Source organism: Coturnix japonica, chromosome 4 (genome assembly GCF_001577835.2).
Source record: "Coturnix japonica isolate 7356 chromosome 4, Coturnix japonica 2.1, whole genome shotgun sequence".
NCBI classification, from domain to species: domain Eukaryota; kingdom Metazoa; phylum Chordata; class Aves; order Galliformes; family Phasianidae; genus Coturnix; species Coturnix japonica.
Genome location: NC_029519.1, coordinates 48,581,240 through 48,605,390, shown reverse-complemented (window position 1 = coordinate 48,605,390; position 24,151 = coordinate 48,581,240). Strand labels below are relative to the sequence as shown.

The window sequence follows — 24,151 nt, the reverse complement described above, 5'->3', positions numbered from 1 at the left end:
GATGGGCAAAAGGTTAACAGATACAACAAAATTATAATCTGTGACATATGCTTAAGAAAATTATCTGTTCATACAAAGCACTTGACAACTTCACATATCTACCCTTAGCTGCCGTTTCTCTGTATATGAAATTTCCATCAAATAAATAGGGAAGGTTGTGTCCTTAACCATACAAAGGTTCAGTTATTGCACTTTATACACATGGAGATACAAACCTAAAATGCACAGAAGTTAATTTCTTTCAAATGAAATTAATGTCATTAAGAACTAAGATTAAGCTAAATATGAACTCGAGAAACAAAGTGACTTTGACAAAAGTTAAAATAGAAAATGCCAGAAAAATTGTTATTGAGTGGATATTAAATACTTACACTTCAAGAAAATATTCAGTAAATTAAATCACCTTCGTGCTGTATGGCATGTCAAATGGCTTTTGATAAGATAAACACTTCCTCTAAATAATAAATCTCCTCTTTGTGTAGAGGTGGCTGTTTTCTAGATATAGAAAAGTATTTTTGAAAGTGTTGAATAGTCTTAAATGTTACGGTCGGTCTTTTAATGCTTAAGCTCTCTTAAGGAATTTTTACAGTTCTAACCACGAGCTGTAGGAATGGAAAATAACCAAGTAACCAAGCAGCAGGGCCAACTGCAGCAGCTAGCTGCTATTTACAAGCCTCACAGTTAACCTGGACTAGTCAATGCAAACAGTGATCTGGCTAATACAAAATTCTGGGCTGCTTGATTTTCAGCCATTAAACTTAACATTCAAAATAAGCACTAGAGAAGTACAAAAGTACCCACACAGGAGTAGCTTTCACATGCCAAGAACTAAATAACTTCATGATCTGAAAGATAAAATACTTGCAGACATCAGCTGAGACAAGACCCAGAAACACCAAAACACCTGTAATTCTACACTCAGTCAGATAAAGAAAGGGACAGGATTCTTTGGTCTGAATAGTTCCTTGCAGGCTGCTATTATTCCTTGAGAGAAGCAGAAAAACAGTACTCGGGTATGGGATGATAAGAGAAATTTCTTCACATTTAACAAACATGCAAACTTTGCAGACTCTAGAGACAAGAAGTCAAATATATCTGTAATAGTTTTTCTTCTCTAATGATTAATAACATTAAATCTATGTACTTCTGAATGCTTTCTAACCAAGCTCCAGTACTTGTGTATTTTGTAGGCACAAGGGAAAATTAGAATTTCTTTTATGTGATTCAATCAAATACATTTTCCAGTCACTAGCAATGCCACATTTAATAAGGAAAAAAGAAACAACCATACACAAATTTAATGCTCTTCTAAAATAAAACCAGATTGCTTTAACATATTTGTTTTTTCATACTCTTTCTTGGAAGTACTTTTTTTCTTTGAGGCAGAGCAGCAATACTTTCACAGCTGAGAAAGCTTGTTTGGTATGAAGTTCAGGATTTACTCAGAGAATTCAAACTTGACTATAGGCCTAACTACAGCTAAATATTTGTCCTATCTAGCTTATCATTATTAGTATATAATTGTGGTATTAGCTGTTTGTAACTAAATAAATCGTTAAAATTTATCAAATATAAGGTTATTATTCTTGCTCCTAAATATACCTATGTTACCTGCAGAGAGGGAATGAGACATGAACTACCAATATTAATTACTTACACTCTTACCACTCTTAATGGTATAAGGATTCTTAATCACAAAAAAAACCCCTATGCCATTACTTTAAATAATAAAGCAGTCTGATTATTTGCATCTGTCAGCAGATGTAAGCAATTTGGTTTCACTGTGAATGGAGCATTAACATCTATGACTTCAGGTCAACGAAATCTTTTCAAGTATATCAGGTGGTATAATTCATTTGATCTAAAGATGTCACTACCATTCAAATAATCTATCTTTTATTAGAACATTTCTTCGTTCATGAAGACAAGAATAAGCTGACATCTGCATGAAACTTCACAGGTACTTTTAAAGATTTAACTGTTGTCTGAAGATAAATACGACAATGATGTATAAACTGAAAGGCTTAGAAATGCAGAATCCTCACCTTTGAGGCCTTCTGCAAGCTTCTTATTAAATTCAGTAGATAAAAGAGAGATCATCTATAAGTTACTGAATAGAAACAACCTATTTGCAGACGTTTGCAAACTGTTTGCTGACTGGATACAGATGTATTTTTTCAAACACTTGACTCAGATATGAGAAAAAGTTCCTTCAATCCTCTTCTATCCTTTTATTATTTCATGTGAGAAATCATATATAACTTAATGACAATTTGCCTGACAGTTTGCTATAATGATGATCTTAGCTGTACATCTTTTCTTATGTATAATAAATTAGTTGCTTGTTTATCTATTAAAATTTTGGAGACACACTTTATGCAATAGCAAGCAGTAGTCACTGTGTGCTTGGACTCTATTTTCCTCAAGTATTTTGAAGTCTCTTGTTTTCAGAGATGGCTGAATTACTGTTAATAAGCAAACATGTTTATTTTAATTCTATAATTTACATTTGGTTTGGTTACTCAGGAATTCTGACACGAGTGTAAAATTTGGACCTAGAGGTTTATGCAGTTGTATCATTAAACATGATTTGAAATATAATCACATGCCTAGTTAATCAAATTGCAGAAGCATGACTACAAGGGTAAAATTAGGACTATTGTATCAAGCTGTAAATGCAAAGCAAGAGATATCCCAAGAACAAATAAGAACCTGAAGGTATAAGTGACAATTATGATAGAACGTTTCAATGGGCTCGATGATACTCAAACATTTTCTGAAATACATGTATGATCATCAGTTATCCCTCACGAGTCCCTATGTAATGAAATAGGAAAAATATATAATGGAAAAAACAGTTACAATTTAAATAGACTCAGTTGTTATCTTTGATAGAAAATAAATGAACCTTCAAATATTAGCTACTTCACCACAACTTTTGTTGTTCCTCAACTTGACGTACTACATCCCAAAGACGGAAGCGATTAGGATATAACTAATGAGGCAAGAATCAGTACTGGTATCAGGCAGATAAAAATGCATGTATACAAACAGCACAGACACACACACAAGTACATACACATGCACACAGAGACACACATGTAAGACAGCAATTAACAGATCTTAATACCTACGTGTAAGGCAACTGCAAAACTGCACAAACCACAGCCAGTAACTTTTAGCACTGAAAGCTGCTTGAAACTTTAAGCACGTAATTAACCTCCCAGCCCATAGCCTTCTAGTTCAAGGAGTAGTCCATTGAATTTTTTCTCCAACTTACGAACAAGCCAAAGAATTTACATCACAGTCAGAGGATTCTTTTGCTGAATTAACCCTATCTCCCTCTGACCCTAAGAAGCCATAAACCAACAGGATACAGCAGAGGGAGAACGTGCTATAGTGTTTCAGCTGACCTACAGAGAGCTGTCTCTGTCATTCCAAAGCTAGAAACCCAGATGATGAATTACAGAGCAAAATGCTAGGTTCAGATGCAAACATCAACCACTTCCCTCTACACATGCACATGCAGACATGTTCACTCACCCCAGACCATCTCAGTTTCTGCAAAAGGCCAAGTACTGTTAGGGCTCATTTACAGAGTCTTATTCCAAGATAAAAGAGGGAAGAAAATTGCTTATTGAAGAAGCATGCATCCATCTATGAGTAACAGTATTTAAGAACACGTGCTGTGTATTGAATAAAAAGCTTGTCTTTTTGTACATAGATTATTAAATATGACAAAAGTACAAGTCCAAAGCAGAATGAGCAGGATTCCCGAGAATCTTGGCTTGAGCAGCGCTACAAAAATAAAATAAAACAAAACATGATACACAGCTCTTTTAAAAAGACTTCTGCCTAGGTTTATTTGGTAAACACAGAACAAAGCCTCTTATATAAAGTAGCTAATAAAGTCTAGCTGACCACATGCACAGCAAATGCGATAATACAGATATCTGCACTAGGACCTCAAAACTAATCTCTAAGACGTGAAGCTCTTTGCAGTCTTTACATTTATGATGTACTGCTCAGCTGCACTGAGAACTTATCCCCAGCTGAAGGCTTATTCACAAAGACAAATAATCTCTTACAAATGGACAGTGGCTGACTGTTTCATTCCTAATTCAGAACAAAATACGATACTTTGAAGTCTGACTGAAAAAAAAGGAGTCCACAGTTGCAAACTGATTAATTTAAAACCAAAAAATTTAGCAGATACCAAGAACATGAAGTACTCAACACAGCGACATTTCAAAACCAGATACACCACTGAATGTAACAAGCTTGTAATACTTCTCTGGTGAATTGAAGACATATCAGAAAAAGCCTGACAAGTTGTCAAGGATTTTCAGAATACTGTGAACTTTATTGATAAAAGCCTTCAAATGAGTACTTTCTTTGTACTGTTTCCAGATAATATTAATTTCCTTTACCAACTATCACCAAATCGTAGGGATTGGAAGGGACTGCCAGTGATCGAGTCCAACCCCCCTGCCAAAGCAGGTTCCCCACACCAGGTCGCACAGGTAGGCACCCAATCCAGGCAAGTTTTGAATATCTCCAGAGAAGGAGACTCCACAATGCCCCTGGGCAGCCTGTTCCAGTGCTCCGTCACCCTCACCATAATGTTCTTGAGCACGTTCACGCAGAACTTCCTATGCTCCAGTTTCTGGACATTTCCCCTTGTCCTGTATCCACACACTGCTGAAAAGAGCCTGGCCTCGCCCCTTTGTCCCCCACACCTCAGATATTTATAGACCTGGATCAGGTCCCCTCTCAGTCTTCTTTTCTCAAGGCTAAACAGACCCAGTTCACTTAGCTTTTCTTCACAGGGGAGATGTCCAGGTCCTTCACCATCTTTGTGGCCCTCCCCTGGACTCTTTCCAAGAGACCCTTTTTTTGCACTGGGGAGTCCAGAACTGGACACAATACTCCAAATGAGGCCTTACCAGGGGAGAGCAGAGGGGGAGGATCACCTCCCTCTACCTGCTAGCCATGCTCTTTTTAATGCACCCCAGTATGCCATTGGCCTTTTTGGCCACGAGGGCACACTGCTGGCTCATGGCCAACCTGTTGTCCACCAGGACACCCAGGTCCCTCTCTGCAGAGCTCCTCTCCAGCAGGTCATCCCCCAGCCTGTACTGGTGCATGCAATCATTCCTCCCTAGGTGCAAGACTCTACACTTGCTTTTGTTAAACCTCATCTGGTTTCTTACTGCCCAGCTCTCCAGCCTGTCCAGGTCTTGCTGAATGGCAGGTGAGTCAGCCAGTCCTCCCAACTTCGTATCATCTGCAAACTTGCTGAGGGTAGCCACTATCCCCTCGTCAAGGTCACTGATGAAGACGTTGAACTAGACCAAACCAAGCACCAACCCCTGGGAAACACCACTAGTTACAGGCTTCCAACCAGACTCTGCAACAACAATGATGACCCTCTGAGCTCTGCCAGTCAGCCAGTTCTCAACCCACCCCACTATCCACTCATCTATCCCACACTTCCTCAGCTTTGTTATAAGGATGTCATGGAAGACAGCATCAAATGCCTTGCTGAAATAAAGGTAGACTACTTCCACTGCTCTCCCCCCATCCACCTAGCCAGTGACTATATCATAGAAGACTACCAGGTTGGTTGAGCATGACCTCCCCTTGTTGAACTCATTCTGAGTACTCCTGATAACCTCCTTTTCTTCCAATTGTCTGGAGATGGCATCCAGCACAAGCTGTTCTATCACCTTTCCAGGGACAGAGGTGAGGCTGACTGGCCTGTAATTATCTGGATATTCCTTCTTGCCCTTTTTAAAGACTGGAGTGACATTGGTGATCCCCCAGCCTTCAGGCACCTCCCTCATTCTCCAAGACCTCTCAGAGATGATAGAGAGCGGTTCAGCAATCACCTCTGCCAGCTCCCTCAGCATCCGTGAATGCACCCCATTGGGACCCATGGATTTATGAACACTGGTATTGCCTAGGTGCTCACAGACCACCTCTTCCCTGACTAAATACTAACAGTATTTTAAATAGGGGACCTGAAAGTTATCTTTTCTGCAGTGAGCTGTCTCTCACTGTATTTAATCCACAAAGATAATAAAAAAACCTCAGTGCCTTTCTACTTCAAGTAAGTTTAAAATGTCATTGTTTACAGCTTCTGGTATAATAGCAGCTAAAAATGTTGCAAGCCTGTATCCCCAAGACTGGTGTTCTCTGGTGTGTGGTTTCATAAAACTCACCTTTGCATAACTCCTAATTTTGGCAAAATCTGCTTGAGAACAATGAAACATTAAATTCAACTGGTAGGAGAACATGTGTGAAAAGCATTTTCACTTGGACATCTATAAAACCCTTTCCCAAGATCTATCTGCAATATTGGCTTGAAAAATTAGAGCCTCTCTACAGTGCAAACTGATGTGTAACATGCACAGTACACAGAAACCAAACCTAAGGTTTCAGAATAGGACAAATAAAGGAAGAAAGAAAATAAAACAAAATATATATATATAAATTCTAATTTCCATGGAAGTTTAGTATGTAAAAACAAGAAAATTAAAAGCTAATATTTTCCTCACAAGGTGCCAAGAAATATCCATAAATAAAGTAACAAAGTAATCCTAAATTAATAATAATATTAATTAAAAAAAAATAGCAGACAATTGAAATTGAGGCAGTCATGGTCCTAGAAATCCAGACCAATGGGCTAAGTGACCACCAGTGCTAACACATTTGTTCCTTTCACTCCTGAAAACATGGTTCTTCAATGTACAGCCCAAGTGAGTAAGCAGCTGGTCCTTCTGATTGAACAGTACCCAAGAAATTTCTCAGTTCTCATATCATATGCTCCATGAACGGCATTCTGTGCTTTCATGGTTTCATTTTCCCCCATCCTCTTCTGTGCATCTTGAGGAAGTAACAAAAAATAAGAACAAACTACAGCTTATAGGATAGAAGATAGAAGAGAAAGACACAGCATGCACTGTGTCTTTCAGGACAGGACTTTAAAAGAGGTTTGGAGATTCAGTCGTAGAAAGAACAAGCACGAGGAAGCAGAAGAGAGAACTATTGCATAGTGGTTCTGCCTTAACAGCTTTGACTTGCAGAGTCTTTCATGTCTATGATTACAATATATATTAGCCACCTGAGCAGAACACTTATATATAGGCTCATAAGTATGTTTTATAACATTGTCATGAGTGAAAAATGTTCCAAGCGTGAAATTTAGCAAAGATGAAGAGGTAATGATTAAATATAAGATTAGTCTTTTAAACTGACTACAGGGTCACAAAATTTGTTAGTGGTAGTCAAATCCAAAATCATAAAATACATCAAACTACTAAAGACCTGTAATCCCAACAGGTGGTCCTGATACACTGAAGTGATTAATATTTATGCAAAAAAATCACATGAAGCTCAGTTATTAGAAACACCAATTCTGTCATCTTCCTGCAAACCAAATATGCTTATGTGAAGTAAATGTAATGTCAAAGAAAGACTACTTGTTAATTGATGCTTTGGTTCTCAAAAGCAAATACACACAATTTTATGTTGGAAACAAATTATCACAAAGCAACCCCTTTCATTTGCCCACCAATTACATGAAATATGAAAAACCTAAGCACAGAAAGTGAAACCTATCTAAATGACATGACTGATTTATTTTCAGTGTGTTTACAGAAGCATATTAGTAAACAGCAGCACAATCTGAGTGACAACATAAAACAAGTTACATAACTCAGACTTAAAAATACTAATAAAACAGCAGAAAGATTCAGATTTTGCAACTGAAAATAAATTTGGAACTAAGGTGTTCTAAAAGTAGATCATTCTAATTTAGTTAACATGCAGGTTGTAATAAAGTCAGAAGGTACAATAACATGAGTTCAGAGTTTCAAAACACCTCAGAAGTCATAGAAATGAATGAATTCACACTGAATATTCATATAAATAGATATATATGTGTGTATATATATTCATATATAATCACAGTTAAAAATAGTACCTCATTTTACACATTATGGAGATAAAACATCTGAAAAACAGGCTGTTACTCCTACCTGTAAATTTCTGTTTCTAAATGAACTAAGTATTTCTAGACAAACTTACAGATACCTTAGTACTCAGATTTTTTTTTTCAGTTCCTTACAATAAATATCACTTTACCTGTATGGCTTCTAATATGAACTCTCAGTGTTCCATTGCTTGCAAATTTCTGTCCACAATAGGGGCAAATTTTTTCTTTTTCACCTGTGTGAGTCTACACGAAGAGAGAAAAGATGAGAATGAAAATTATAGCATTGTCTTCGAATATAAAAATATGGAACAGTTTAACTATATTTCACATTGACAACTATTCTCTTCAACAACCATTATTCATGTCATTCCATCACATCAGACAGAGGTTTTAAGGAATCAAAGCATTCTTTCAATTTTCTTATTAATTTTCTAATTATTACTAATCTCATTATTAATATATTAAAAAATGCTTTTATAGCTCATAAGTTTAAAATTTCCTTAATAGTTATAACAGATTTCCAACTCCCCTTTATATATTTCCATCATTATAATAGGAAACTAATAAATAATAAACTAATAATAATAAGTAAAAATAACTAATAAAATTAACTGAAATGGGACTTTAAAACTTGTAACTTCCCTGAATTTTACTTAATTATTAAATGTGGTAGTTCTTTTCCACTGGTAACTTGAACAGGAGCTTTAAAAAGTCTCTACAGAGATTTGTGTGAACGATTTTTGATGCTTTCATACAAATGAATCGCAGACATCAGTTCATCTGAAGTATGACAGACAGCAATGCTCCAAAGTGCAAGAACTCCTTGATTACAGTCAATACAGATTGCATATTGGATCTTGCCTAGTTTGCATTAAATGCTAGAATCAGATTGTATTTATAGAGTTAATCATAAGAAAGACATTGTGATTGTCACTAAATCTGAATCATAAGCTGATTTCATCTTTTCAAATCAACCTTTTAAGGCTAAACTGCCTTTTATAAAATGAATTATTTCAAATTCTACCATCCACTTTCTGTGGTCAAAAGCAAGACCACATTTAAGTAAGTTATATGCAAGGATTCTCATTTTTTTTTTTTTACAAAATACTTCCCAATTCTAAATTGAAGACTTATCAGACTATTGAATAATTTCTCCTCACAGTCATGACAGCTTTACAGAGGGTTTTCAATGACCTTTTCATAGAAAGAATATGTATCAATTCCATAAAAAAATATGTATATAAAGTTCTTTATTACGTTATAAAATGATTCTCTCACATGGTATATGTTATTGCTGCAGTTGAAGGAAGATTTATACAAAGATAAGCACTAGTTCCCACATCTATAGCATACGGTAAAGTTGGAGAGGCATGTCAAGACATTTTACCCTCAATTCTGAAAACAGATTGGTGGGATAATGCACTGTATTTGCCTTAATCATGCACTGAAAATACTGTACCAGTTACTCCATTACACTTAAGGACGTACAAGGAATAAATACAAAATAATTGATTTTACTCACTTTTTTGTGACTTTTCAGGACCGACGGTGTCACAAAAGCCTTGTCACAGAGATCACACTTATATTTTTTATGTCCATCATGTACAACTTGAATATGAACATTTAAGGTGTCCTTTCTTTTGAAAGTAGCATCGCAGTGATCACACTTGAATGTCCTCTCACCTTACAAAGAAAATCAGGTTTAAACATATTAGCTTTGTGTGTTAAGTACATTAATGCCTATCATTTCATAAAATTAACAGAATTGAAGAGCTAGATCCTGAGAACAGAAAGATAATCTCAACTCACACAAAAAATGAAAAATATGAAGTGTTATAACCATGTTACAGCTCAAACTATAAAGATTATGACAGGAACAGTTAATACTACTTTTTGAATTAAATCAAATATCTCAGAGAAAGGAAGAAGCACTATAATGTGAAAATCTGTATACAGCTTTTCAGAAAACAAACAAGATCTATGATCATGCAGAGGAATCATCACAATGAAACTTTACTGTATCAGTTAACCGATTAAATGATCTACAATGTGGCACACCTTCAGAAATCTGTGGTGCTTAGGGTTATAACCAGAGTCACAGTCTAAACTGGAAATTGAGTTTCTATATCCCAAAAAAACTTTCCAGACAGCAACTCTAATACAAAAACAACACAAAAAAAAGACCACCATAACCTCAGGACAACTGCTCACTTCTTACTTTTCAAGGCAGAGCTTTGAGTTGCCGCCTCCTCATCCAATTAAGGCACAGACTTGCATATGCATTAGCTAATTTTTCCAGTAGCAATGATATATGGAGAGAGGTGAGTTATTTTCTTGATATGGATCAACAAATCCTAAAATAACCCCAGTCCTAGTCTAAAATTAATGTAAATTTATATCAGCATGCTGCATATTAAAGCCATTTGATTCTGCATGTTGAGGCATTCAAAAACATTATTTATTACAGTTTACAGATGTAATACCTATAAGTAAGTCTTACCAACACAGCAGTGCACCGAATACCCACAGACATTCCAAAGCCTAGATAAACTGTTTCTCTCCACTATAAATCAGCCAAAATTGCCCTCTTCTCCCCAGCTATCAAAACACTTATTCCTTTTCACCTTGGTAACAAAAGCTTTTTTGTCTTCAATGACACAAGAATATGCTAAAAGATACTATAATAAGTTGTCTCGCCCTAAGATATTTGCAGTCTAGCAATCCAGAATATTTTTTAAGGACATCAGGGATACAATTTATAGATGCTGCTATGGAGGATTAACACTTCTAAGCTTCTAGTGAATCTCTTCAGCTCTTGTCTTGGAAACATAAGACTACTTTGAGAACAAAGTGAAGTCATTACTATTTTTACTAAATAACATGACATTTTTTATTGCTTTGACAAAAGAAAATATCCAAGTAATTTCCATAAAAGGAAACTATGTCTTATCTGTCAAAGGGTAGAAAGGCATTAACGGAGGCACCTAGGTAGACTGGATCCATGGACCAAAGTAAACTGTATGAGTTTCAATAGGGCCACGTGCCAGGTTCTGTCTTTTGGTCACGACAACTACAGGCAACCCTACAGGCTTGGGCAGGACAAGAGACAGCTGCCTGATGGAAAAGGACCATGGTGTACTGATGGACAGTCAGCTGACTGTGCACTAGCAGCATGCCCTACAGGCATGAGGCAGAGTAGATAGAAGACTACATAGAGGAAACAGACCTGGGGGTGTTGGTTGACATTCTGGTGAACAAGAGACAGCAGTGTGCCCAGGTGGCCAAGGTCGATGGTATCAGAAATAGAGCTGCCAGCAGGACCAAAGAAGTGATCATTCCCCTGTACTCAGCTGTACCGAAGCCGCACCTTAAGTACTGTGTTCAGCTTAGGGACCATCACTACAGGAAAGACACCGAGGCCCTGGAGCATGTTCAGAGAAGCTGCTGAGGCATCTGGAGCATAAGTCGTTTAAGGAACAGCTGAGGGAAATGGGATTACTTAGTCTAGAGAAAATGAAACTCAGGGGAGACCTTATTGCTCTCTACAATTACCTGAAGGGAGGTTGTGGTTAGGTGAGGGTCAGACTCTTCTCCCTTGTAACTAGCGATAGGACTAGAGGGAATGGCCTCAAGTTGCACCAGGAGAGGTTCAGGTTGGAGGTTTAAAAAAAATTTATTCCCTGAAAGAGCGGTTAGGTGCTGGAATGAGCTACCCAGGTAGGTGGTAGAGTCAGTGTCCCTGGAGGTGTTCAAGAAACATTTCAATGTTGTACTGAGGGACATGACTGAATGGGAAATGCTGGTGATTGGTGGACAGTTGAAGTGGGTAATCTTAAAGGTATTTTCCAACCTTGGTGATTCTATGATTCAGAACTGAGAGGTGCCATCATCCAATAAAGCTGGACAATGCCTATAAATCTGAGTTATTTCAAAAATGGTTGACACATTATCATGGCAACACTACTTGCTAATATTAGAGTTATGTAATGAGGAGAAGCATTCTACTGTTTCTTTGCCTGAAACACAGGTTTTTAGACAGCAACAGAGCATCTTGTTTTAATCACAGCCTTGAACTGAGCAGTTTATTCTTCAGTTCATCCTTGCAATGACTTCCACTTTGCTATTGGTCTGCCAACACATTTTTATAAAAGGACTGCACACGAGAGATGCGGTGTGACCAGAGAAGTTTTGCTTTATATTATGCTACATTAAGAACTATTTGTTAAGATAGTCCACTTTTACTCACTTGTTTTCATTTCCAAAATAAGAAGAAATGGAATCCAGTGCTTAATAAATATACAGAATACTATTAAGCTTTATCTAAGATGGCAGAAGAATGCCATCTTGAAATTTTACTTGTCTGCCAACAAGGCTGCTTTGTGCCAAGGAAGACTGACTAGTTCATAAGCTTAAGTATTTACATTTGCTTAAAAAGTGGTGGTTCAGGAACAGCTAAACTTGACACAAATCACGACCCAAAAAGCCCTCAAATTTTCTGAGTACTCATACACTTGGAAAAAAATAATTATGTTTTTATGGTTTTAGAGAAACTTCCATCAGTATCTACAATTCTAGATACTGTGAAATGTTGCTTTTGGATATTTCACAAACATTAGGTGGATTTATTTATCAATGCATAGTATGTTTGAATATATATTACCAATTTCCATTGTTGTTTTTTTTTTTTAAATAAACTTTTTCCCTCCAGTATTTTTAACATTTTACATTGAATAACAGTTTTTCACAATGCAGTGCTTTGCAACACTGCAGAAGATTTGAAAGATTATTGTAAAAGAACAAACCAAACACTCCAGTCTATTAATTCTTCTCCCAGAAATAACATTCTACTGAATCAAAAGTTCATTTTTTTTAAATTCAGCCAATGTAAATATTCCTCAAATCAAAGAACTATCTTCTACGCTACCAAGATTTTAGATCAGTAATATTTATTTTAATTTCAATTGCTAACACTAACATGGTTGAATGGTCATTTAGAGATCTGCAAATATTGATAAAATTCCACAAAAAATATATCTGCACACAGTACAAAATGCCATGAACACGTAAGTCATAATGGAAAATGGCCACAGAATTTTTCTGAGCTGCCAGTTCTACACTTCTGGCAGGAAACAGCATACAGTGAAGTCGGGACTGGCACAGGACAGTTTCAGTTTCAAGCTCTGAAATGGATTACCTACAAAAGCTAAGTAAGCCACCTCTTTGTCTTTGTTCCCAATTTCCATTTCTTAAAATGAAGGTAATACTACCACATTTAAAGCTGAAAAATCTTACAATCAGATCTCAAACCATGGTCAATTTTCTACAGTGTATTTGTATTGACATTTAAGTGCATTAAAGCAAGGTTTGAATTTGCTCTGAATTTTCTAATTCCTAGTGATTAGAGTTGAATTTTAGGTCTCATTTAATATAGCAAGTTGTACATTGAAGCAAGGTACTAGAGGTCTATTTCTCAGTCAGACAAGAGAACAGAAGATGCTTTTTCTCCTTTGTGACTTATCACTTACTGTTATGAATTAGTAGATGCCTTTGCAGAGAAAACGGGGTTCGGAACAAAGCTTTGCATTCCTCACACTGGAACGGTCTCTCTTCAGAATGGGTCTGCAGATGAAAGACAACATGTCAGAGGAAAGGTTTATGAAAATCAATTAGCTGTCATTACAGTAATTATACTTAATTTTTCAAACTGAATTCAGGAGGGGATATATTAACAATTTGAAATATCAGGGGGCAGAGAATTAAAACAATCATTGTGCCATTATTCTGAATCCTAAAAGCCAATAAAGCTGCCTCAGAATTAATGTACCACTCTGATCTTCAGAAGTATTGTATGTAAATAAAAATAAAAATAAAGAATAACCAGGAGGAAAACTTCAAGTTCAGTTTCATTTCTTTATCAGAACTAATATGACCCTTAAGTACTTAGTAGCATCAAAAAACATACAAAAATACATGTACAAAAAACCCTGCATTTTTTTCACTTAGCAGTAAAACTGATCTATCTCAAGACAGTCTAAAGTTTAGCAAAGAAAATTTCTTAAATCATGTGACTACTCTTGCATACCTTTATTTAAGCTTCACATTTTTAAATAAAAATAAAAAGCATACAGAAGCATCAGAGTTGAGATTTTTGTTTGCTGTAGTAAAAATATACCATAGCTGAGAAACAGCATCAATAGACTTCAAAAAGAGATAAGTAGAAATAGCCTACAGAGACGTAAATAAAATAAAAGGCTAAGTTTGGATGAATTTCACAAACAGCAGGGTTGCTGGAACACATTTCTTTTCTAGAGCTTGGGCAACATCCAAGTTCAACCTAGTGTTGTAAATTTTCCTTTTCCACTCCTCATTTCCCTGGTGCTATCCCCATAGTAAATTCTGATAGTAAATTCATCTGCACAAGCTGTTATCTACACATTTCCTACACAAATTTCCTACAATTTTCATTAAGGGAATAGTGTTTTTAAAGCATCGGTCTCTGAACATTGTTTTAGCTAAAAAGGACCTTAAGGGGCAACTATAGTGCCAAGGAAAAATGGGGATGGACGGTGTTTTATAATATGCATTAAATTAAACAGATTAGTTTTGTAGGTTAAGGGTAAATACAGGTCTAGTAAATACGTACTACTGCTTATGGCAGAAAAATTCATAATACCATAAGACACACAGAGATATCCCCCATAATAAGGAGAAAAAAACAACTATGAGGACCCAGCACAAATATTTAGATGTAGACTCCTGGCCTCAAACTCAGACTGATTTTAACACAAACGTTCTCTCACATAAACAGCAGTAGCAAAACATTAGAGTACTTGCAATGTTATACAGAGGTTTTGGACTTAAAATGAATTACTTGAGTCCAGTCAATGCCACTTAAAAAAGCAAGTGAAGCACTGTCAAATGTGTGGAATATATTATACATTATATAAAATATGTTGAATGTTTCAGTCCCGCTCTTTGAGGCTTACATCACAATCTACATTAGTTGACACCCTGATTGGCAGCCTCAGCAGTGAGACCAAGGATTGACAGGACATGAAGAGACTGAACTACCTTCTCACCTCAACAGGTGGTTCCTCCAGAACAGGGTTGAGACATATTGACGAGACACTGTGGGGAAGCTCGCAGTGCTGATGTCTGTGCTGTACCTGTTCTGTGGATAAATAGAAGGGTTCAGTCTCTAGGGCTGTCAATCTGGCACCTTTCACGAGCGCAAAGTTCATGTCATTTACTTTAAAAATGCCCTATTTTAGAACATTCAACACTTGAGTGATAGTTCTGAAGAGCACAGTCATTTGTATATAATTTCTTCTTAGCATTCTCTTGCCAGTTCTAGTCTTTTGATCAAAATACAAGAATTCATCCATATTTCTGAACTTCACTGCAAATATTTAACTAGTCATACACACAGGCAAGTGTAAAAAGATATCCCGGCTCATTTACTCTCCTTGTGACTAGTCCAGAAACAAGCTTGGTGTATCACAGAAAGCCATGAAAGGTGTACCTTCAAACAAGCATATTAATTCTAAAACTGTCCACCTTTGTCCTACTAACAGGTTCCAGAAAAAGGATGGCTTCCATTAGGAGTATGGAGGGAAAAATTTAAGAGCCAGAAATTAGTCTCAGTGACCCCTGCAGGGGTCCCTCCCAACTCATGATATTCTATCATCCTATGTTCAAGGCAAACACATTTTGAGATGCACAGCACCACAGCTGCCAAGCCTATTCATTTGCCTTTCAGTTATGCAAGTTTTTGATCAACTACAGAAACTCCACACTCCAAGGTGGGCTCAGTACATTTGTCAGGCTTACATTAGATCTCTAAATACAGCTAAAAAAATTACTAAAAGCTGCTTGAAGAGACAACATATACTAAATATATATACAATTTTCTATATAACAGGATATGTGTATATCTGGGAAGCAGGTACACAGTGCACACGGATTAGCTTGCATTTAAGCTACGTATTTAATACGTACATAGCAATACAAAGCAATAGATTACACTACACTTAATTATATCTGTGATATTATTTTCAGAAAAGGGCCCCACCAGCAGCTTGTAAAATGCAGTAGATTGATCTGGATTTGAATATCCCAAAATAGACTGCTCACATGCAAGAAGCATTCTAGAACAGTCTTCCGCCCAAAGATGAAGTATCAGATACTAAAGTCTGCAGCATCAGAATTCAAAAAGGAAGGTGGTCATACTAAACAATCTGAGTTGAACTCTCATTCTATGACCTGATTTGTGTGCCCAGGTGGCGCAGTGGTAGGAATACCACGTTGCAACACTGGATGCCTGGGCTCGAATCTCCTGTGGTGCAAGTGGTAGAAGTGCCGCTCTGCTACACAGGGGGCTCGAATCCCAGGGGTTGGACTCAATGATCTCTAAGGTCCCTTCCAACCTGCACAAGTCTATGATACTATGATGATGATTCAGAGTGGAATATAAGCAGTACATATTGCCAAGACTGCACATATTTTCAGTAACTTGATGTTCTACAACCAAAAATGAACTTCACACAGTTATCAAAAATGTCTAAAGCTTTTACCATAAATCTGAGTCTTGAAATGAATTAAATGTTCAGATGCAGTACTGCAACTCTTTATAATCATAGTGTGATGAGTAAGATTATATCTACACCATGAAAATACCGTTATATCGTGCTACTATCAGACCTTTCCATTAAGCTGGGGAAAGGAAACTAAAGCACAGCAAAAACATCAGTTTGTGCTTTGTGCCTCCTCTAAAGCAGGTCCAAATTGTTGAATAAATCTTTCCACTGTTAAAATACCAGCAGGAGCATGAACAACATTACAAAGCCAAAAAGAACCAACATTAATTTTCACGCTTCCCTCTACTTAAATATTCATTATGGAGAAAGAAAACATAATTTATGAATTTCACTTAAATACTTTAAAACAGAAATTATTACTCTATTTTCATTTCCTTGTTTTCTCTTGGACACCAGTGATTACAGTATTTTGATAGGTATAGAAATTGAAGTTGCTGTATTAGGCTGACTTGGAAATGGTGCAGGCATTGACACATATTATAAGAAACTATACAAAACTAAGTGGCCATGTGCACTTTTTGGACAGTTGTATGATCAAAGTAACTAAGGATGGGCTCTCACAGAATATCTCATGGCAGCCTTTTCTATAATAGTATCTGCAAAAGTTTAAACTCAGCCCAAGGCTACCATTCCCAGTAGAGTAGATGAGGTAGTACAATTCTTTCAATTCATTATGCTCCCCAAGACCAAATAACCCTGGATTAACAGTAAACCCTTTAAAATCCTGTGTCTGGTGACCTACTTCTGCTCACTGTCATATCCTCATATTTTATTCTCTGAATTCATCCACTATACATAGCAAAGGAGCAGATGGAGTAAGAACTTTCCATTGTCCTATACAAAAGTAACCTGGATTATATAGCATAGAAGACATACCTTCATTCAGCCTGACCTGGATGAAAAATGACTATCTGTAACACAATTCCCATCTCCTAATTTCAGCTATTATTTTATAACGTTATTTTCACTATTATTTCCAGAAAAATAAATAAATAAACAAATAAATAAATCATTTTCTTCCCATTTTCTTTGCTCAGACATTTAGTCTGAGCTTTTTCAAAATACATCTGAGCCAGATCCACGCCAAGTAACATTTCTCAGTGCTGACACCTTCAAGCAAGTGACAAAACAAACTTGCACAAGCACCTACACAGAGCAGTGTAGTACTTGTGTGCAGCAGCAGTACTCCAGAGCACTACCACAAAGGGACTAACAGTTCCTGCCTCTCAGATCTGCACCTGCAAAGCTGTAATGAGTACCAAGTTAGGATTTACAATTCAGTGCTCTGCAGAACAGAGTAGATGCACTCATAGCTAACACTCTGCCTATCTTCCAATAAAATCCTGTGAAATGCAAAGACCTGATCTCCTCTGCACCTCTGAGAGAGATTTAAAAATATACGTTTCAAGAGCCAAATTTCATTTTGATTCTGATAGCTCCAAAAGTAAATATATACATATATATATATATGTGTGTGTGTGTGTGTGTGTGTGTGCGTGTGTCAAATTAAATAGCTTGATTAAAGGAGTAATAAACAACAGCAACAAGTTTCCATCTCAAACAAGAACTCAAAGGTACAAAATATATCCTGTTTCTTATTATGAATGAAAAACAAAAAAATGATGTAAAATCTCAAGAGATCTTTCAAGTGTGATACTATCAAACTTGAAATTGTGTCTTCTGTCAAACAATATTGATTTAACTGTTTTTAACTACAATACCCACCATTCCTACTGCAGAGTTCCCTGTAACTAGCACAGTCACTGTATTCTGAAAGTAGTCTAATTACTTGGAGATTTTTTAATTCCTCCAAAGAGCCAGTTCCCCTTTACAGACAGTACTATGGGCAGATAGGTTCAGGAAATAAGTATTCCAACATGCTTTGAAGAATTCTCTCAAAGTTGGGTACTTGCTAAATTTGTATAAATTTTACTATTTCTTCCCTTAACTGAAGCCTCTAATACTTGTCAGACAAAAGAATCAACTCTGCAACATTCTCTTATGCAGTCCTTGCTTATCGTGAAGATGTTTTGAACACTGAACTGGGTCAAAACGTTTGCTCATTACTCATACTTAAGCCTGAAGTCTGTTCTCAGCCAAAACTCCCTATCAGTCATCAACTGCAAATTAACCTAAGGAAATATGTTACAAGTATTCATTGAAGATATAGCAATATTTTTCCAGATCATATTCTGTGTATTTCCCTAGAATATATCCAATTTGTGAGTTTCTGGCACATTTTATTAGTAACTCTAAAACAAGATAGCATATACCATGGCATATATAGGAGATAATCTGGTCTTTCAGCAGATTTCTCCATGCTTTCTCTTTCAGACCATCACCATTTCACCCTATGAGAGGCATTATTATTATTCTTACATTATTTATGGCTGAAAGTGCAAAAGATGTTGTAAAGAACCTGTGCCAAAATCCCAGATGGCATACAACATGAGCCAAACTGAAAAAGACTTCCAAGTAAGGGTAGATCAGTTTCAGCAAGAGTGGTAAATAAAGTGGGAGTATTAAATAAAAAAAAAAAAACATAAAAATAAAAATAGTGTCAAATACAGGGCACAAAACTAGAGGTTTTTTTTTCATCTATTAATTCTGAAACAACAGTCATGGATACAGCCTTGTCATTAAAAAATGTAAGTTTGAGTTGAAAATAATGACAGGCATCATGAAAATTTAGTCAAGTAGATTTGAGCTTAAATGAACTGAAGCATAATATCTCTTCAAGAGCCTACTTCTCAGGTAATGCCTCTTCTGATGTTGTTATAAAGTATGAACACTACTACTGAGTACAAATTCACTAATGCTTGGAAAGCATTTGGTGCAAAGTCAAACAGCGAGGAATGATTACAACAGGACTAAAATTTGTTTTGTTCATACACTATGTTTTTGTTTGTTTTTTAAGTTAAAATTAAAAACATTTTAGATCAGATAAAAATTTAATTTGATATCTTAATGTAAAAACAAAAAACAAACACTGGGAAAGTCAAAATGAAAAAGCATTTGATGCTTTTAAACCAAGCAATTGTGATTTGCTTCCAATTTCCCTTTTTTTGTTTGTTTTGCTTTATTTGGAACTCATGCCTTATCTTGAGATTTTGGTTATAACAACATTCACTAATATATATATATGTATACACATTTTCCAATACTTTACTCCCATGTTTATAAGCACGCCAGAGCTTAATGATCAACAATTTAAAAGAAAAAAATCTGCAAATCTAAGGCTGGCAGATCTGTAAACAACAGCAGAGTGCTTTACCTTCTTGTGATTCTTGTAAACATTTCTGTGGGCAAATCCCTTTCCACAAAGCTTGCATTTATAAGGTTTATCTTCACTGTGTATTATTTTGTGTGCAGTCACTTGATCAAGTCGTTTGAAGGACTTATTGCAAACCTCGCAGGTGTAGGGGCGTTTTTCTGCAGAAAATGAGTGGGGGACATTTAATCTCCTGTTTATACAGGGGGAGAAGATGAAAGGCAGAGACAGTCATCTCCTCAGAGATTTCTGCAATTAAGTCAACCCAATTAAGATTAAACCAATTAGAAAGACATCTAATGCCCTTTATGTTAGACAGTTAAGTCACTTCACAAAAGATGAGCCATGGTGTATCTCAAGAAACTGGCACATTCTTTTCAATAGTCATTGCTAAAGCTAAATTCTGATTAATTAGCTTAAATCAAAAGAGAACGACTTCAAAGAGGAAAACACTGTTTCCAGATTACAAATGTGAAGGAGGGTATGACAGCTTTAAAATGTTTTAAAACTTAATTAACAATATACATATTAGCTTCCAAAACTTGCTATTCAAAAAGCCTCTCTGCTTCAACTGGTGACTGCAATTTAACTACATCAACGCTCATCCAAATGTTCAAAATCAAGTTAGGAACCCTGAAATATAGATTATGTTACAAGAAATGAACTTCTGGTGTGGACTGATACCAAAAAAAAATAATTCAACTACAAGCCTGTACCGTTGCAAAAACCTGCATTTTTAAATGTTAATGTATGAGAGAACAATGCCCATTTTTCCATTGTGTCAGCTGATGTTTCTAATCACTGGTGAAAGAAATAGAAACACTAGCTTGCAGTGATCAGAAATTCTGGCAGAGCAAATCTGTGTCCTGCTGCCAAGCCTATGGACAGGGAACACCCTGCTCATAGTGATCTGTTCTGGCAGAGGAGGACAGGTATAGTAAAGTACTTGTGTCACCTATGGGGGCAGTATGGGGAATGAACCATGTTCCTCTGAATGAGAATTCTGTGCACGAGCCCACATAACATATATACACACATATCTGCCCTTTTATCACAGATCTCTGGCTGACAGCATAACTCAGCTCCCATCCTCTTCTTTTCAAGATAAAATTCTGCTCAGCAGTTCTTCACTCTATAAGCCAAGGAACAAGCTTTTCCCCATCCCAGGTAACTGCCACCACATACCCCAGACAGCATGAAACAAAAGCTTGACAAAGCAGCAATAGAAGAAAGCATATAGCATTACACTTGGAATTTTGAAAGGCTTAGAAACAATAAGATCTTTTCCTTGGAGCACGAGATTTCCTTCAACAGCCCAGGACAACACAGAATTCCCCAAGTGTTCCGTTTCTATGTGATTAATGTAAAACTGAGTATATGTTAAATACATCACCCACGCATATATAAGTTTGTGACATTTTAATATGTTACCTGAATGAGTTATCATATGGCGTTTTAGCTGGTTAGCTGAAATAAATCTCTTGTCACATTCCTGACACTCAAAGATCTCATGAACCTGCAAAATGAGTGTTTAATGACAATTAAATACCTGTCTCAAACAAGAACACATATCTTACATACATTTAAGTTCTCCAAAAGATTGTGACTATTTATAATTCATTAGTTAAACTAATATGTGGGGATATTCTATGATTTTTTCCCTTTGTAAGTCCCCTAAGGAACAAAATCTCTCAAAACTGATATTCAGAACCAGGAACAAAAAAAATTATTAAAAAAATATTCAGAAACAAAGGTTATACAAAATCACAACATCAGATCCATTTAAAATATCATTAATATGAAAAAATAAAACAATAGATGCAGAATACCTTTTCAGATCATTTCCTTCTAATAAACTAGACATCAGTAAAAATAACACAACTACTTTGTAACTACTGTAATAATTTTAAAATACTAGTACAATCAAACTCTATTAGGATTTATCTCTACTCATAGAAATCTGATTAAATAAAGGTGTGTTTTCAGAACAACTGTGCTTCATCAAATCACTTAGGGACACTTCTGTTGAGAATTTAGATTCCACTTTTTCTGTTATTTAACAACTAAGGCAACTCATGCAGCACTCTTTACAACACCAAACTCTTTCCAGGTTGAGGCAAAAGGTGATATTGTTTGACCTGAGAGCTTTGGAGGCAAGATAGTGGAGGGGCAGCAGTCTTTCTTAAACTGTAAAAGTAAGCCTGAGAAGGATTTTCAACATCACAGCATATAATGCCAAGAACAAAAAGCTGGAAAAAAAAAGTTAGAAATTGCAGTTGAGAGCTGCCATCTCTGAAAATCAACTAAATAAAAATTAAACCTATGCTTTTGTTTACCAAAATCACAAGATACACACCATCTCTCCACCTGTTCAGATGAGTATTCACTCTCCCCTCTATCTTACACTTTCCTTTCAGCAGCCTCACCTTAACCTAGTCACAGTGCAACAGAACATACATTTCAGCCTTTCAGAACTGCAGCCTTAGCACAACTTCCTGGCAGAGATCACATTTCACGAAGCACTTCTGGAGATCTCTAAACTTTCTGAAGAATCTATCAGCTAAAAATAACAAACGTTAAAGCTTTAACACAAGGTAAAACATTTGTAGGCAGCACAGTAATGGCTCCCACTTAAAACAAACAGAGGAAACAACCAAAACAAATTATCCGTAAGAACCTCTTGTGTTTCTATGCTGTTACTCCTCAATTAACATTAGTTTATGAAAAAAAATTGCTCTAAGAAGTAGTTACGTTGTTTCCTACAACCTCTACAAGCTTGTATACCTTGGACAGTGATGTTCAACCAAATTCTGATCCACAACCAAGTGGTAAGCTCAAATAACAATCATTCATTTGAATTACCCTGTTTACACACCTGCATTACTGGTTAATTTCCCTGATATACAGTCTACAATTCTACCTTTTCCAAAATTATCTCAATTTTGACTCAGATTATTGACTGAAGCTTACACCAACTCTGCAACCAATTACTATGAGAATCCTGCCAGAGTCTCCTGGTTTCAGATGAACACAACCATGTTTTGGTGTTACTTGAAACTGCTCGTAAGGCACTCTTAAATCTATTCATAAACACATCAGAACTTAAGGTTCTAACTTTTGGATGGAGAAATCAAAGAAATGAATACTATACATTCAATGAGTTTCCCTAGCACCATTAAAGAGAATAATAATGAATTCCCAACGAAATATGAAAAAACAGTTGGATTCTGCTATTCAAAAAGCACTTTCATTTTGAGATGTATTAATAGACACGTTCTTTGTATGGAAGATCTCAAGACAATCATTTCTCTATCTGGGGATTATAAGAACTCAACTAAGCATCACAACTTCTTTGGGCAGGAGATGAGAATACTTATGAATAAAATTGTAAGACTAAGGGACTGAAGATGATGACACTGAAGTTTAATTGTGAATGGCTAAGCGAGGGCTTATCTTTAGACATTCAAGGCAGAAACAAATGGCAAAGCACACAAAGCTAAAATAGGTTTAAATCAACAATGACATGAAAGCTACAGAAGTCCTCATAGAGTGAATTGACCCTCCCCTCCCCTCTCGTCATCCTTTTTATCTCCTTTCTCTGGGACTGTCAAAACCGTCAGTTGTTCAGACTTATTTTCTGTTACATTATACCTACTTCCTATTTTTAATTTTTTAAATTTACAGGAAATTGGGTGAAAAAAAGTGTTTCCTCTCCATTTCACTTATTGTTTTCTTACCTAACTATTTTTGATAACACATACTTATACAAAAGCAAAGTAGTTCAAACAACAGAAGGTATGAGTCCTAGATGCATTTTCCTTCACTATGTGATATAGATGTGTGAATCTGTAATATCTATTTCCTGGATGTCTTAAAAGAGAAGCTTGTGTCCTAGTGCATGCACTAAGCAGAACCAAAGTAAACCTTTTCATAAAATGAACACCTATGCTATTTTACATTCTCAGGGGCCATCAAAAGGCACAATGACATTTTAAATCTGTGATTATGTATGGTGTGGCACAGCACAGTTTGATATGGGAAGGAACAGACTGAAGCCAAGAAATGTAAGGCACGTTAACACAATTAAGGAGGCCGAAGAAAAAGGAAAGTAAATAAATATACAAAGAAAAAAGAAAGAAGAGGCCTCATCATTTCCTTTGCAACAATATATTTTAATTGATATAACCTATATCCTCAATGGACTTAGGTTATACCCAGGGTATTATTAAAGCCTTACAGTTAATCTGATAAAAAGAAAAATTTAGCTTTTTGTAAAAACAGGAT

The 24,151-nt window shown here is 36.1% G+C and overlaps 1 protein-coding gene across 5 annotated transcripts in view; it reads right to left on the bottom strand.

The window, feature by feature from the left end:
* PRDM5 (PR/SET domain 5) overlaps nt 1-24,151 on the bottom strand; it is an 81,076-nt gene that overhangs the window by 20,190 nt on the left and 36,735 nt on the right. For 4 of the 5 annotated variants that reach the window (XM_015861929.1, XM_015861927.1, XM_015861931.2 and 1 more), the window contains exons 9-13: nt 21,299-21,383; nt 19,871-20,028; nt 13,525-13,618; nt 9,522-9,682; nt 8,149-8,242 (exon numbers count right to left, since the gene is read on the bottom strand). In XM_015861929.1, coding sequence (XP_015717415.1) covers nt 8,149-8,242; nt 9,522-9,682; nt 13,525-13,618; nt 19,871-20,028; nt 21,299-21,383 — 592 coding nt within the window. Of the gene's footprint in view, nt 1-8,148; nt 8,243-9,521; nt 9,683-13,524; nt 13,619-15,078; nt 15,171-19,870; nt 20,029-21,298; nt 21,384-24,151 lie in introns of all 5 variants that reach the window. The other variant, XM_015861928.1, reaches the window with a different exon arrangement.